This window comes from Saccopteryx leptura, chromosome 7, assembly GCF_036850995.1.
Source record: "Saccopteryx leptura isolate mSacLep1 chromosome 7, mSacLep1_pri_phased_curated, whole genome shotgun sequence".
NCBI lineage: Eukaryota > Metazoa > Chordata > Mammalia > Chiroptera > Emballonuridae > Saccopteryx > Saccopteryx leptura.
This window is the reverse complement of record NC_089509.1, coordinates 92,419,258-92,434,900: the sequence shown is the minus strand read 5'-3', so window position 1 is coordinate 92,434,900 and position 15,643 is coordinate 92,419,258. Positions and strand designations below refer to the sequence as shown.

General features: G+C 41.2%; 2 protein-coding genes and 2 non-coding genes across 7 annotated transcripts in view; 1 reads left to right on the top strand and 3 right to left on the bottom strand.

Moving 5' to 3' along the window:
* Positions 1-2,328, top strand: part of CMKLR2 (chemerin chemokine-like receptor 2) — a 52,283-nt gene extending 49,955 nt beyond the window's left edge. For all 4 annotated transcript variants that reach the window (XM_066345452.1, XM_066345451.1, XM_066345450.1 and 1 more), the window contains one exon: positions 990-2,328. In XM_066345452.1, coding sequence (XP_066201549.1) covers positions 1,018-2,085 — 1,068 coding nt within the window. In that variant the 5' untranslated portion in view covers positions 990-1,017 and the 3' untranslated portion in view covers positions 2,086-2,328. The remainder of the gene's footprint in view (positions 1-989) is intronic.
* A 10,541-nt stretch (positions 2,329-12,869) lies between these two features.
* EEF1B2 (eukaryotic translation elongation factor 1 beta 2) lies at positions 12,870-15,628 on the bottom strand. Its single transcript, XM_066346269.1, has 6 exons — positions 15,294-15,628; positions 14,744-14,866; positions 14,002-14,131; positions 13,683-13,749; positions 13,176-13,301; positions 12,870-13,069 (listed from the first exon to the last, which is right to left on the bottom strand). Exons 1-6 carry the CDS (start codon positions 15,371-15,373, stop codon positions 12,915-12,917), a joined length of 681 nt encoding a protein of 226 aa, XP_066202366.1. The 5' UTR covers positions 15,374-15,628; the 3' UTR covers positions 12,870-12,914.
* LOC136379261 (small nucleolar RNA SNORA41) lies at positions 13,415-13,546 on the bottom strand. Its single transcript, XR_010746743.1, has one exon. It is a non-coding gene; the product is annotated as a small nucleolar RNA SNORA41 (small nucleolar RNA).
* Positions 13,819-13,897, bottom strand: LOC136379251 (small nucleolar RNA SNORD51). The gene has a single exon (XR_010746734.1). It is a non-coding gene; the product is annotated as a small nucleolar RNA SNORD51 (small nucleolar RNA).
* Positions 15,629-15,643: the final 15 nt, after the last annotated feature.

The following is a 15,643-nucleotide window of genomic DNA, read 5'->3' as shown; positions in this document are numbered from 1 at the left end:
AAGGTGAGGGGAACCAAGGGGGAAGGAACGGGAAGCATCAGCTCGTACTTACTTCTTGTATGTGCCTTGACAGGGCAAGCCCACTGTCTTAAACTGGGGACCTCAGCATTCCAGGTTAACGTCTTATTCATTGTGCCACCACAGGTCAGGTGACATTTAAATCTTAACCCAGGAAAACTGGCCTTGATAGGAGAAATAGAAAACTTAACTTTGGGTAAAACTCTAATAGATAAAATTTTTTATGGACAAAAATGAACAAAATAAAACTAATAAATCATTGTAAATGTAGAAAAGAATGAATTGAAATTAATTCAAAACAAAGGAATTTCAGTAAAATAAAAATTTAAATAAAGCTTAATTATACTCTGTAGGCAATTAATGGAGAAATTAAATGACCAGAGTCAAGTTTACTCCAAAAGATACCTTTTGTTTGAAAAGCCTTCCCTATTGACATAATATTGCTGAACACGTGTGCATTCACAAACACAGAATCAAAACATCCATTGGTGCAAGCTAGTGGGGAAAAATCTCCAGTGTTTGCCTGTGACAGTCAGGTGGATGGGTCAAGGAAGTAGTTGCAACTCTATCTATAGTTCAAGAAGTCAGGGTCCAACTAGGGATTTTGAAGTCATCACCATGTAAGTATTAACTTGTCTTTTTAAAATTTTTTGCATCTTCCATAAAATGATGCATAGGAAGAACCTAATAAGTGCTTTTGAATGTCAACCCCAGAAATATTATGAAGAGAGGAATTGCACATTTTATTGTAGCACTTACTGAATGCTTTACAAAGCTGAATTCTCACAGCTTTGAGAATAATCATATGAAACTGAGATCCACCAAGACATGGCCATCTAGAGTATAATCACTACTAAGAAATATACTATTTCCAGTTCATAAGATGAAATATTTTTACCCTTATATTCCTATTCACTGAACATTTCTTCTTCTTTTAAAAAAATGTTTTCTTTTTAAATTTGCTTCTCTAGATTTCTTCATCCTCCACATCTCAAGATCATGGAAGATCTAGAGGAAACATTATTTGGAGAATTTGAGAACTACTCCTACCCCACGGAATATTACTCTGTAGAGTCTGATTCAGAGGAGAAAGTCCCCCTGGGAGTTGTTCACTGGGTCTCCCTGGTGTTATACTGTTTAGCATTTGTTCTGGGCATTCCAGGAAATGCCATTGTCATTTGGTTCGTGGGTTTCAAGTGGAAGAAGACAGTTACCACTCTCTGGTTCCTCAATCTGGCCATTGCAGATTTCGTTTTTCTTCTCTTCCTGCCCCTGTATATCTCCTATGTGGCCATGAATTTCCACTGGCCCTTTGGCACCTGGTTGTGCAAGGCCAATTCCTTCATTGCCCAGTTGAACATGTTTGCCAGTGTTTTCTTCCTGACAGTGATCAGCCTGGACCGTTATATCCAGTTGATCCATCCTTTCATATCTCATCGGCACCGAACCATAAGGAAGGCTCTGATTGTTATTGCACTCATTTGGTTTCTGGCTTCTGTAATGGGTGGTCCTTACCTATACTTCCGGGACACTGTGGAGTTAAATAACCACACTACTTGCTATAACAATTTCCATGAGCACGATCCTGATCTCTCTTTGATGAGGCACCACGTTCTGACCTGGGTGAAATTTATTATCGGGTACCTCTCCCCTTTACTAACAATGAGCATTTGCTACTTGTGTCTCATTTTCCAGGTGAAGAAGCGAAGCATCCTGGTCTCTAATAAGTATTCCTTGACCATCCTAGCTGTGGTCCTGGCTTTTTTGATTTGCTGGACTCCTTACCACCTGTTCAGCATTGGGGAGCTCATGATTCACCACAGTAACTATTTGCACCAGGTGCTGCGGGCTGGAATGCCTCTCTCCACAGCCTTGGCATTCCTCAATAGCTGCTTGAATCCCATCCTTTATGTCCTAATTAGTAAGAAGTTCCAAGCGCGCTTTCACGCCTCGGTTGCTGAGATACTAAAGTACACGCTGTGGGAAGTCAGCTGTTCTGGCACAGTGGGTGAACAGCTTAGGAGCTCTGAAACCAAGAACTTGAGTCTCCTGGAAACAGCCCAGTGAAATACTACTCTTCCAGAAATCAGTCTAAGGCTTTTGCATAGGTCCCCTGACAGATACTTTCTGCTTCTTTGGTTCCAAGATACAGGGCTGACCATCTTTTTTGTTGCTGTTTTTGGTCAGTTTGTTGGCATCCCATTTTTTGTGTGATTATAAAATTTAGGAAAGATCTTTATTTTTTTCTTCTCTGCAATTTAAGTTATGTGTCCTTCTTGCTAATTACACCATAGTAGATTAAGCACAGCTGCTGAGGCAATATCAGTTATTTTTTAAATCTTAATACCTTTCTCTAAATCCTAAGTCTTAATATTAAATATATGATTAACTCTAAAAATGCTAAAAGAAGTTTTCTTAATTGCACTTTGAAAATTGATTTGAGAGAGAGGAACATTAGTTTGTTGTTTGACTTATTTATGCATTCATTGATTGATTATTGTATGTGTCCTGAACAAGGATCGAACCTACAACCTTGGCATATCAGGTAGACATTTTAACCAACTGAACTACCCGGCCAGGAAGCTCACTTTAATTTTGCAAAAATAACCTATTTGACAAATTCTTAAAATCCAACATATGTACTCTATTTCATGTAATCTTTGTATATACATTTATGAATTAAACCAGTAGTTGGTTAAAGTAGTTTAAAACATTATTGCAGTTGGTTATTAATGCTTCATAAACTGCCCAAAAATCTAGTTGCTTAAAACAATTTATTACTATGATATCTCACAATTCAGAGTCAGGAATTCAAACAAAGCACAGAAGGGAGGTTCCTCTCTGTGTCTCACCATGCCTGGAGCCTCAGCTGGGCGGGGAGGACCCAAACCACTAAGGTTTCCAACAGCTGGATGCTGGCCGAGCAGCTCTCTTCCCTTCCCTCCTCTGCTCTCCTCTCCCCACCCCTCCCCTCCTCTCCTTTCTTCCTCCCTTCTTTTCTCTTCTTTCTTCACGTAGCTGTTCCAGCATGGCACCCAGAGTAGCCAGACTTCGTTAATGGCCATTTAGGGCTCCAAGAGACCAGAGTGGACATTTCTAGTCCTCTTCAAAGCTTGGCCCAACACAGACGCGATATCACTTCCATTGTACTCTATTGGTCAAAGCAGTCATATGCCTTTTATTTCTATAACCATCTTTATATAGACACCAGTATAAGACCAATAAAGCTTTTTTTTTTTTAAGTCAGGTGCACATTTGTTGCATTTTAGACTGAACAATATTTTGACCTGTATTCATTTATCCCTTCAGCAAGTAGGTGAGTATCTAAGAGGTATGCGGAACCATGGTACACAGAGAGCAGAAGAGAGGGCGCCCAGTGTGGAGGGAAAGAAACAGGAAACCTGTGTCCTTGCCCTGCAGGTTCCGCTCCTACCTTCTTGTCTCCGCTGGCATCCTCGTCTTTTCTGAATATAAGCTCTGCGCTCACTGAAGTTTAAAGAATCTTTTTTATTTTCTATAGTTTCTCAATTTTATGGTGAAAGTTGTGAGGGGAGGTATGTTATTTTTTTGAATCAATGTCCTGTCAACCAGATCCGGTTTTGGAAATTATTCCAAAAACAGTGTGGCACAGTTCAGCCTACCCCAAACTTGGGTCATTCCCAGACGTGCGGGTTTCTGCCAGATCCAGTATCGGTTGGGGAAGGCAGGGAGAGAGAGGCGCTGTGTGCGTTTCTGGCCCTTTGTGCAGCTTTGACCTTGCCCCCTCCACCACCGGGGTTTGAGATACTCTACTCTGGGTTCTCCAGGAACCTTGAGGGACAGGTCCTGGGGTCCCAGAGAAAAGCCAGAGAATACAAGGGGAAAAAAAAAAAAAGAGAACTTCGTAGTCTCATCCTTTCTGAGCCAATGGAGAGTCTCAAGGAGGCGGGAGAAAGAGAAAGGCTGGCAACAGGAAGTCAGTAAGCAGCCAAGGGCAGAAAGAAATGAACGGAGCAGGTGGTATTCTCTGGAAATTACATCTCAGGGCAGTCAGTGCTTCCGAACCAGGGTGAGTTAGGAGCACACTCAGAGCAGAGCCAGTAGGTTCAGTGGGCACAGTGTCGGGCCTGTGAGCTTGCCAAGGGCCAGTGAAAGTGTTTGACATCTTAAAAAATATGGGCTCCGGAATACAAAAAAAACTTGAAAAGTTAAAATGAATACTAATTACATATCTATAAAATACACTTTTATGTCGCTTGGGCAAATGAAGTATTTAATAATTATATAAAAACTCATATTTAACTTGTGATTTCAGTATGTTTCAATGTTTGATATGAGGCGTGGAGCTTCCAAAAAGAAAAAATACTTTTAAGGAAGGTCTACAAAGGTCTTAGAGAAACTTTGAATTCATTTCAGAGTCTAATGAAAGGTATGGTTCTTTTCCACAGAAAATGCTTTTAAATAAAATGTCAGGAGGCGTTCCTCCAGGCTAAGAACTTGGTTTTAACAGCTTTAAAATAACTGATAATGGGGATGTTGACAGGAATTCACTAAGAGAAAGCAGCAACCAGTACAGGCACTTGACAGCAGAAACAGGGGTTAATTTTATTCAGTTTGAGGGCAGATCCAAAGAGTGAGGTGGGACCCGCACTTCGACCCAGGACTGGGGGCTCTAAGCTTCCTCCTCTGGCAGTTAGAATTTGGTCAGGGAGGCTCTCCAGGGGGTCTAATGGCCAAGAAAGAGCAGGATGAATGACTAAAAAGACAGGCTGGACCGGGACAACAGCATTACGGGGAGGAAGTGAGGGAGCTCAGTGATTTCTTAGCAGGACAGTAAAGAACCCCCAGGAAGCTCAGGGACTAGGACATAGACCAGTGAGACAGACCTGCCTCAATGGAAGGAAGCTCTCAGAAATCAGAGGGCAAGTCCCAAGGCCTCCAGAGACAGAATATCTCAATTTGAATCATGACTCCAACACATCCTAGTCCTGTGACTTTGGCTAAGTTAATTCAGATCTCTGGACCTCAGTTTTCCCAGTCTGCAAAATGGGAGTAGCAATAGTACCTGACACGTAGGGTTTCTGTAAGAATTAAATGAGTTGGTGTAGGTATTTCTAGGGCTTTACCTAAAGCACTTAAAGCAGTCCTTAGTCCTATAAATACCTGATAAAAATGAGCTGGTATTATACTTACTCAATCGAACTCCTGGTATGTTCTGACATAGTAACTGCTTAGTAAATGTTAGAACCCTTCCTCCTCTTGAATGAACATAAAAATCACATAGGAAGAATAAGACAACTTTAAAACAAGACAGCTTATAAGTACTATGAAAGAATACATATGCTGGGAAGCTGCAAGGGGCAGGAAGGAGCAGAATTTAAAAAAACTTATTGCAAGAGGTATTTGAACTGCATTTCAAATAGCGACTACCATTTGATAAAGTGCAGGTGAGGAAATAGACTATTTTAGGTAGATGGTACAGAAGAGCAATGTACAGAGATGGGAAAACACGGGCTGTGTTCAGAAAAGAGAATAGTCCCATTTTATAGGGAGAAGGTTAAGACTGGAGATTCAGAATTGGTGTCAGGTTTGAAGAGTAACCCACAGTTCTTTACTATGCTTACCTTTGGGCAAGTAGGTCTTTTGGAGATGAATATTTAGAAGTCTATGGAAACTAACTTTTACTCTACAAAAGCTATTCAAGCCAATGAAATTCCAAATGACAGACTCTCCTTTGGGACGTTTCCTGAACACAACTGGGATCATACAGGGCATGTGCGATTACACATGTAATGTGAGAATGTATCAGCCTCAGTTTCCAATTTAAGTTGACCCTTATGTGATATCTTCTCACCCTCCCTAATTGTGGGTATGAAGCAAGGGTTCCACTGATGAAACAGGATTGCATTGTATAAAAGCAGGGATGAAGAACTTGCCCCATTCTGTTACCAATACATTATTGGACTCTGGGTTTGAGTTCCTCCTCCTCTCACTAGATGAATAATCAGGCAAGTAATCTTTCAGAGCTCAGTCTAATCTGTAAATGGTGGTAACAGTGTTTGCCATCTTTATCTGCTAGGCTTATAATGAAGTTCAAATTAGACAGTGTAGGTGAGGCATGTATAATATATATATATATATTTTCTTTTTTTATTCTAAGGACAATAATTACCATTGCCAAACTGTATTTTGGGGGGCAAAAAAATTATACACACACCCCAAAATGCTAATGCAACAGTTTGTGTTTGTCTTTCTCTATAAGTATATCTTTTGATAATAATAGTCAGTGAAAAAATCAAGCATTTTTTTCTACCCTTGCCAGATAGCTCGGTGGGTTAGAGCATTGTCCTGAAAGAAGCACGGAGGTTGCCGATTCAACCCTGGTCAGGGCACGTGCAGAAACAGATCGACGTTCCTGTCTCTCTCTCAAATCAATAAAATAAACATTTTAAAAAAAAGAAAAATCAAGCATTTTCCTATTTGCTATAGTCTCCACTATTTTTTAAAGTAATTCTGTTAAGCTTATAAAATATTCCATTAAGTATGTATTGTCATTATTTAGTCATTTCCATTAGTTAGGGTTTTTTTTTTTTTTTTAATTTTTTCTTTTATTAATTTTTTTTTTTTTTTAGAGAGGAGAGAGAGAGAGAGAGAGAGAAGGGGAAGGGAGGAGCAAGAAGCATCAACTCCCATATGTGCCTTGACTAGGCAAGCCCAGGGTTTTGAACCGGCAACCTCAGCGTTCCAGGTCGATGCTTTATCCACTGCGCCACCACAGGTCAGGCTCCATTAGTTAGGGTTTTAACAGTCCTTTTGTTTACTGCTTCTATCCACACCATCTCCAGACCAGAGCTCTGCCTTTATCTGGCCATTCTCTGGCTTGTGAAACCTTCAAGGCTTCATGTGAATGAACCACCCTATAATTCATATGCCTCTACACCCTGACCCCACCCTGTCTAATGCCAGACACTGCAAAACACAGCCAAACTGGTCTATTCTCATTTCTGGGTTTATCATTCTGCTGTTCAGACCCTCCTAGATCATTCTGTCTCTCTTTCTGGAATAGTCTCTCTTGTTTTTTAAAGTATTGATGCAAGTCTATCCACTTTAAGCCCTTCAATTGCTGTAAAAAGCTTTTCTTCAATTCTAGCCTTCCATGATTCTCTGAACTTTTGGATTACTTGCTTAATCACAAAATGACCTTTATACTTTTTAACACTTTTAAGTGTTTGAACCACCTCCCTATAGTAATTTTCTTTAACTCTCCATATTTTTATAACAGCTAATGGTGATACTGAATGAATCATTTTAAATTCCCTCCCACTCTGTACTCAGCTCTCTGCTGGAGATGCTGAATATGAAAAATAAACAAGCTTTCAGTTTTTGTCATCACCTAAAGGGCATACAAAACGAGGTGGCCTTTAATTTTTCCTGTTTTCCACTGAGAAGACAGAAGCCGGAAAAAAAACATTTCTTTCTCTACACCTAGACCTTCTGAGCTTTTGTGGGTTTAAGAACAGTTTATTCTGTATCCTGGCTCACATGCAAATGTGAGCATTGCTCATAAATAACAAAAATTTGAAAGCAATCTAAAAATCCAGTAAATAGCCTGGTTATGTAAGATATGAAACAATGGATTATGTAACTTAAAAAATGAAGTTTTTCATGTACTAATATGAAGTATCCAAGATATAGATGATCTCCAAGATGTCTATTTCAATGGACAAAATGCATTTTGTGCCGTATGCCCCAGTTAGTGCACAGCAGTTTGTGCTGTATGCCACGGTTAGTCTATCTGAGTGTGCTTATGCCAGCTCCAGAGAGACCTGACACCTGGTGACAGTGTTTGCTTTTATGGGAGTGAATGGGAGGCATAGAAGATGGGTGATTTCACTGCTCAACTTCTTGAATTTTGAACTGTACTAATGTATTATCTTGTTTTTCAACACAGGAAATTAAAAAATACTATTAAATGCTTTTCATTCAAGGCTGTGGAGTCAAGATTTTGATGACTTTCATCGGTTATCTTTTTAAGATTTACAAGACAGCTGTGGCTTGAACTCAACCATTCTAAATTTTTAAATGTCTTCTACTTTTAACCAGATTTTAAATTATTAATTAATTAAGTTTTTAATCACTAATATTTGTTAAAACGTTTTATTCAAGCTCTTTAGTACTAATCCCTTTTATATGTCAATGGCTGAATCATTTTTGTCTACTATCTGTTAGTTGCATCTCTCCATAGCAGCCTTTTCAGAACCCGCAGGATGTGAGTCTCCAGAAAATCAAGTGCTGCCATCTGCTGGCTCTCATGATTCTGACAACCTGAAAATTTCTCGAGATTGTCGACTGGGTCTCTTGGACTGAATTGTTTAGTGAAGATGATTTCAATCATCAGTACATACAGGTCCAATTAAATAAATATTCCTTAGAATTGAAACAATTCCACACACTTATGTTAGTCACATATAAGGAAAATCAGATTGGGGGGGGGGGGGACAGCATTGTCCAAGGCTGCTTCTAGGAAACTTTTGACCTCAAATCATTTAATCTCTTTGGTCTACAGAGACCTTTAGAGGTCAGCAGTTTCCAAGCTCTACTTTTATATAATCTAGTGTAAAATAAAAATAATCAAATGTACATATATCCTAAAATACCTAAGCTGAAACTGACCAGATTTTGACTATCACTTAACACCCTGCCTTCATCTCGGAACATTTACCTGCTGCGCTACCTCCGTATAGAACAGGGGTCCCCAAACTTTTTACACAGAGGGCCAGTTCACTGTCCCTCAGACAGTTGGAGGGCCGGACTATAAAAAAAACAACTATGAACAAATCCCTATGCACACTGCACATATCTTATTTTAAAGTAAAAAAACAAAACGGGAACAAATACAATATTTAAAATAAAGAACAAGTAAATTTAAATCAACAAACTGACCAGTATTTCAATGGGAACTATGCTCCTCTCACTGACCACCAATGAAAGAGGTGCCCCTTCCAGAAGTGCAGCGGGGGCCGGATAAATGGACTCAGAGGGCCGCATGTGGCCCGCGGGCCGTAGTTTGGGGACCCCTGGTATAGAAAGTCCTCCTGCCTCAATAGGTTCACTCAGACTTCCAAACACGAACAGAATGGCCCATTTAGTCCCTACCGACCTCCACACTCCAGCCAGGCTATTGAACAAACCGTAGTCTGGGAATCAATCACCTACATAATCTCCCTTCCAGGACACGATGCTACTCAAAACACATTCCCAACACTTCCTAAAAGTTCTTCTTTAACAGTGTACAATGAGGCAGTATAGCATGTCTAGACAAATGACCGTAATTCATGAAAAAATTCTGGAAACGCTTCTCTTACCTGACTACCCTCTTTTGGGGTAGGTGCTCTTTAGTAGTAAATTTGCACAACTCAACATTTAACATTTGAAATCATGACTTTTCAGTCACAAATAACCCCCAACTTGAAGATGCTAGGTTACAACAAATTACTTCATCAGCCATTTAAGTTACTGGTCTGAGTCTCAGCATCAAGTTCCTTTTAAATCCAAATGTTTAGCTATCTGGCAAATATTGTAATTGACATTACTATGTACCCAGTATTGTCCTGAGCACTTTATAGACTTGTTTGGCATAATTTTTAAAGTATATATTTCCAACTCCGTTGAAGAAAACTAGCTCAGATAACTTCAACTCCTCTCAAAGTCCAAGGTCCAAGTCTGAATTGTTATAAACATACAGGCTAATTTTTTTTATTTTTTTTTATTTTATTTATTCATTTTAGAAAGGAGAGAGAGAGGGGGAGAGAGAGAGAGAGACAGAGAGAGAAGGGGGAGGAGCAGGAAGCATCAACTCCCATATGTGCCTTGACCAGGCAAGCCCAGGGTTTTGAACCGGCGACCTCAGCATTTCCAGGTCAACGCTTTATCCACTGCGCCACCACAGGTCAGGCCAGGGCTAATTTTTTACTTTATTTTTTTTTAGTGAGAGAGACACAGGAAGGGAGATGAGAACCATCAACTAGTTTTACATCATTTTAGTTCATTGATTGCTTATATTTGCCTTGACCGAGGGGCTCAAGCCCAGAAACCTTGGGCTTCAAGCCAGCAACCATATTCTGATGATCCAACGCTCAGGCTGGCAACCCCACATGTAAGCGGGTGACCTCATTTTGAACCTGGGACCTCAAGTGCTCTAGGTCGGGGCTCTATCAACTGTGCCTCCACCAGGCAAGCGAGGGCTAATTTCTTTTCCTTTTTTTTTAGCGTGGTGGGAGAGACAAACAGGGACAGACAAGGATAGAGGTGAAAAGCATCAATTCTTCACTGTGGTACCTTAGTTGTTTATTGACTGCTTTCTCATATGTACCTTGACCCACTGAGCCAGTGACCCCTTGCTCAAGCCAGCAACCAGGGGCTTTAAGCCAGAGACCTTTGGGTTCAAGCCAGCAACTATGGGGTCATGTATATGACTCCATGTGTAAGGTGATGACCCTGCACTCACGCTGGTAACCTTGGGGTTTCGAACCTGGGTCCTCAGTATCCCAGGCCGATGCTCTATCCATTGTGCCACTGTGGGCAGGCCAGGGCTAATTTATTTTAGTTTTAGATTTTTTTAGAAAAAAGTATTCATTTTAGAGGAGAGAGAGAGAGAGAGAGAAGGGCAGGGAGAAGCAAGAAGCATCAATTCCCATATGTGCCTCGATCAGGCAAGCCCAGGGTTTCGAACCAATGACCTCAGTGTTCCAGATTGATGCTTTATCCACTGTGCCAGCGCAGGTCGCTCATGGGCTAACTTCTTAATCCATAAATTCCACAAGTGAAGTTTTTAGCTCCCTGATTTCTTTTAGAAATAAGGCAAATACAAAAAACTTAAATATTGCCTAACCTGTGATAATACAGCAAAGCATCAACCTGGAATGCTAAGGTTGCAGGTTTGAATCCCTGGGCTTGCCCAGTCAAGGCATATACCTGAAGCAACTGTGAGTTGATACTTTCTGCTGCTCCCCCTACCCTCTCTTTTCTCAAAAATCAAAATCTTGACAAAGAAAAAAACTTAAAAATACTGATAAGTGGTATTGTCATGCACTGCTGACATCACCAGTGTGTACAGAAATTATACTAAATCTATTTAAATCAGTTTATAAAATCTACTCAACACTTACATAGCTTTTGTAATACGTAGTTTCCCTCTTTTTTGGAGTAAATGTCTAACATGAACACTGAGCCCAATTTATATTATGAATTACATATTCACTGAATTTCTCAATATTGAAGAGATATGTAGTTGGCCCTTTAAACATGGGTTTGATCTATGTGGGTCCACTTATGCGCAGATTCTAAAAGTCCTCTGTATCCCCAGGTTTTGCATTTTTGGATATAAAAGGCTGAATGCATGCATTGTTTTATACCATTTTATGTAAGGAACTTCAGTATCCATGGGGTATCCTGGAACCAATCCACTATGGATATCCAGGGACTTATGTTTTGGGGGAACAAAGTTAAACATAAACTTCCAGGCCCTGGCTGGCTGGCTCAGAGTAGAGCGTCTGCCTGGCATGTGTAAATCCCAGGTTCACTTCTGGTCAGAGCACACAGAAGTGCCCATCTGCTTCTTCACCTTCTCCTCTCTTACTCTCCCTCTCTTCCCTACCTGCAGCCAAGGCCGGGCACTGAGGATGGCTCTGTGGCCTCTGCCTCAGCCACTAGAATGGCTCTGGTTGCAACAAAGCAACACCCTAGATCAGTGGTCCCCAACCCCTGGATCCTTGGGCCATTTGGTACCGGTCTGCAGAGAAATAAATAACTTACATTATTTGTTTTATTTATATTTAAGTCTGAACGATGTTTTATTTTTAAAAAATGACAAGATTCCGTTACATCCGTCTAAAACTCACTCTTGACGCTTGTCTCGGTCCCGTGATACATTTATCCGTCCCACCCTAAAGGCCGGTCCGTGAAAATATTTTCTACATTAAACCAGTTCGTGGCTCAGAAAAGGTTGGGAACCACTGCCCTAGATGGCAGAGCATCGCCCCCTAGTGGGCATGCCAGGTGGATCTTGGTCAGGAGCATACGAGAGTGTCTCTCTGCCTCCCTGCTTCTCACTTCAGAAAAATACAAAAATAACAAAAACTTCCGACCAAGTTGGGGGCTGCCACCCCAGCCTCCTATGTTGTTGATGGCAGAATTGTACCACCCTCGTATCAGTCAAGAGCCACCCTGGATGGATAGCTCAGTCGGTTAGAGCATTACCCTGACCCTGGAGGGTTGTGGGTACAATCCCGTCAGGGCACATACAGGAACAGATCAGTGTTTCTGTCTCCTGTCCTCTTTCTATAATATCAATAAATTAAAAAAAAAAAAAAAGTAAATAAAAATGGAGTCAAGTGCCTTACCTGCGGTGGCACAGTGGATAAAGAGTCGAGCTGGAACTCTGAGGTTGCCAGTTCGAAACCCTGGGCTTGCCAGGTCAAGGCACATATGGGAGTTGATGCTCCCTGCTCCTTCTCTCTTCTCTCAAATGAGTAAGTCAAGTCTTTGAAAAAATGCTCCTTAAAAAACATTCCTTTACTAGCCTGACCTCTAGTGGTGCAGTGGATAAAGTATAGACCTGGAATGCCAAGGTTTGCCGCTTCAAGACCTGAGGCTTGCCTGGTCAAGGGATGTATGGGAGTTGATGCTTCCTGCTCCTCCCCCCTTCTTTCTCTCTCTCTCTACTGTCTAAAAATGAATAAATAAAATCTGTAAAAAAAAAAATTATTCCTTTATTAATTTCCCCATCTCATTTACAAAAGATTTAAGTCAAATCACAAACATATATATAATAAAATGGAATAAATTTAAAAAAAAAAGTCAAGAGCCATGGGTCATCTTTCAAGCTTTTATTTAAGGGCAATGATGCAGGATGGATTTTAGATCTTGTTGAAAGCTGCCACGTCCATGGACTGCACATAGTCCTCAAAGGCAGTGATCCGCTCCTCCAGCATGTCTGTTCCAACTTTATCGTCTTCTACTACACACTGTATTTGAAGTTTTTTAATTCCATACCCCACTGGAACCAATTTAGCTAAAAAGAACATTATGAAAAATCTTAGAGAAGTACTATTTGTTGGTAAAGGTTGTAACTATGCAAATCCCCAATGCCAATTTCAAAAAACAAAGACTAAACTCACAAGAGCCCCAGACCAAGCCGTCTGCTTGAATGCTCCTGACACACTCCTCTAATTTCGCCATATCCGTCTCGTCATCCCAAGGCTTCACATCCAATAAGATGGAAGACTTGGCAACAAGCGCCGGTTCTAAAAAATAAGAAACAGCATTATTCAAATACTCAACTATATCTGTTACCCTAGTCCAGGACACAGAACAAATTTTCATTTGTTCTTAACCACACAAAACTAGAGACTATATCTTGTGTTTGTCACATATATGCCCACTTTCCATTTTGTAAGAAAGAGGTCTTTAACCACGTAACAATTTCTTTCCCACAGAGGAATGCCACAACTGCCACCATCAGAACAGCTGCAGACCAGTAGCTGTGGAAATTTTAAGAACCACTTCTATAGGTTTTGAAATACTGACCTAGTCAGTAAACGTGGAGGAAATTCCTTTGGGGATTAATCTGTGAAGATTGTTCACACTATAACAAAGTGAAGAGAAACAATTATAAAATGACCTACTTTTGGCTTTCTTTGACTCATACTGTGCAAGGCGTTCTTCTCTTAGCCTCTTTGCTTCTTCGCTTTCCTATAAAAAAAAATTTAATATAGTTCACAAGGCTGGTAGTTAAAAACAGTGGGCCATCACAACAAAGACCAGCTTTATCAGAAAAAAGCAAATCCATCACGAGCTCAGCCGAAAGATGGTGATTTGATTTTATTCATCATGTAACCATTGAGGATTTTAAAAAGGCAGGTAATAAAATGAGGCTGGGCTTCAAACCCCAGCAAGAGTCTGTGCTTAAGCACAATGATACCCTTATCCCAATTTATGCTGTACCTCCTCATCATCAGATCCAAAGAGGTCAATGTCATCATCATCTTCTTTACTATCTGCAGCTCCACTTCCTGTGGTGTCTTCCACATTAGCAGGGCCATACTTGCCCAAAGCTTTCTTCACTCCGGGCAGGCTTTAAAAAGAATTAAATTTAACTATTAAGTTGACACAACTTCCTTTTTCAGACACTACATAAGAACTTGTTTTCTTCACTATTTACCAGTAGAACCCATTTAATACTCCCAGGTAAGTAAGTACTTTTATGTCTTAACTCCTCACCCAACAAACATTAGTATGTAGTGTGTAAGACGTTACGTTCAATACTCACTATGATTCACTCTTTGAGAATGAATACTTGTTTTGAAATTAAGTATGCTCAATTCCATTCTTAGTGACCTGGAGTCCACTTCCCCAAACTTCCACCCTTGTTGGCAGTTTCAGAAGAATGGCCAAGGACTGAATGAATGAGCCACCCTCTCACCCCACAGGTGGGCCCCCCAGGTCAGGGTGAGGCACACTGGCAGGGCAGTGGGGAGACAAGGTGAATTGCTGTTGTCCACGTTCTACCTGTTCTGCGAAAAAACGGAGGACTTCAGTCTCTTTGCTTTCTAAAGTCACAAAAAAATGTAGTGTACATTATCCCAACACAACGAAAGCAGCCTGGGTCCAATTCTGTCAAGTGAAAAATCCTGACTTAAGCTTAGAAAGCAGTCTATTCTTCACATAAACACAAAGGTGATTTTACCTGGCCTTTTCCTTTTCGTAAGACTTGATATGATTATACCAACGCAGGGCATGACACAAGTCAGCAGGTGGTGGGCCCGCGACTGCTTCGAACACTGCCACATCTGCTTGGGAAGGCACATACCTGCCCGTGACAAAAAATAATTACAGACGTCTTTAACAGAAAACCCAGACACCGTCAAAAAAAATGACGAACGCTGCGTCTGTCAAATTCTTGCCATTTGTTACCAAGCTACTTAATCTACTTTAAACTTAACAAAATAACTCCGTAAGAAAAGGAAACATCTGTTCTATCCTGAGGAATACCTGACATTTGACAGACCTCAAAGATTGCAATCTCTAACGCAGACCTACATTTACTGAATCAAGATGCAGAAAAACCTGGTTGAAATAAAGGAAGTAAGGAAAAAGCACATTTATAACCCTTCCTCCCTCTGAGTCCCCCACCCCAGGAGGGCCGAGGCCGGGCTGCCTCGCCCCAGCGGCAGCGGAGGCCGCGCCATGTGGTCCCGGGCGCAGCCCGCCCGGCCAGCCCCGGCCCGTCCGCTTACCCCTCGATGTAGCTCTTGTCCGCCAGGTAGTCGTTGAGCACCTGGAGGCCGGTGGGGCTTTTCAGGTCTCCAAAACCCATGACGTGGGCTGACCCGGGAGCTGGCGGCAGCGGAGGAAAGGGAAAAGCCGGCCACCGGCGCCGAGCGCTAAGGGGAAAAGAAAGGGCCGCAAAAAGCCGTAAAATTCCTTATATAGAGACGGAGGCGTTTCCCTCGGCGCACCGGGCCGAAGGTTAAAGGTCAAAGGTCGTTAATCTTCTTATTCCTCCACGTAAAAATCCGGGCTTTGAATTAAATGGTACTTGTGGTATCCGTGGGCCTTTCTTTGTGTAGAGAGAAATTAATAAAAG

What these genes read in the sequence shown, in the direction of transcription:
- EEF1B2 (XM_066346269.1), bottom strand. Translation starts at nt 15,373, where the DNA reads ATGGGTTTTGGAGACCTGAAAAGCCCCACCGGCCTCCAGGTGCTCAAC. An exon ending in GACAAGAGCTACATCGAGGG is followed by an intron (nt 14,867 to 15,293) that starts GTAAGCGGACGG and finishes TGTCACGGGCAG; the next exon opens with GTATGTGCCTTCCCAAGCAG. An exon ending in TACGAAAAGGAAAAGGCCAG is followed by an intron (nt 14,132 to 14,743) that starts GTAAAATCACCT and finishes TTCTTTTTAAAG; the next exon opens with CCTGCCCGGAGTGAAGAAAG.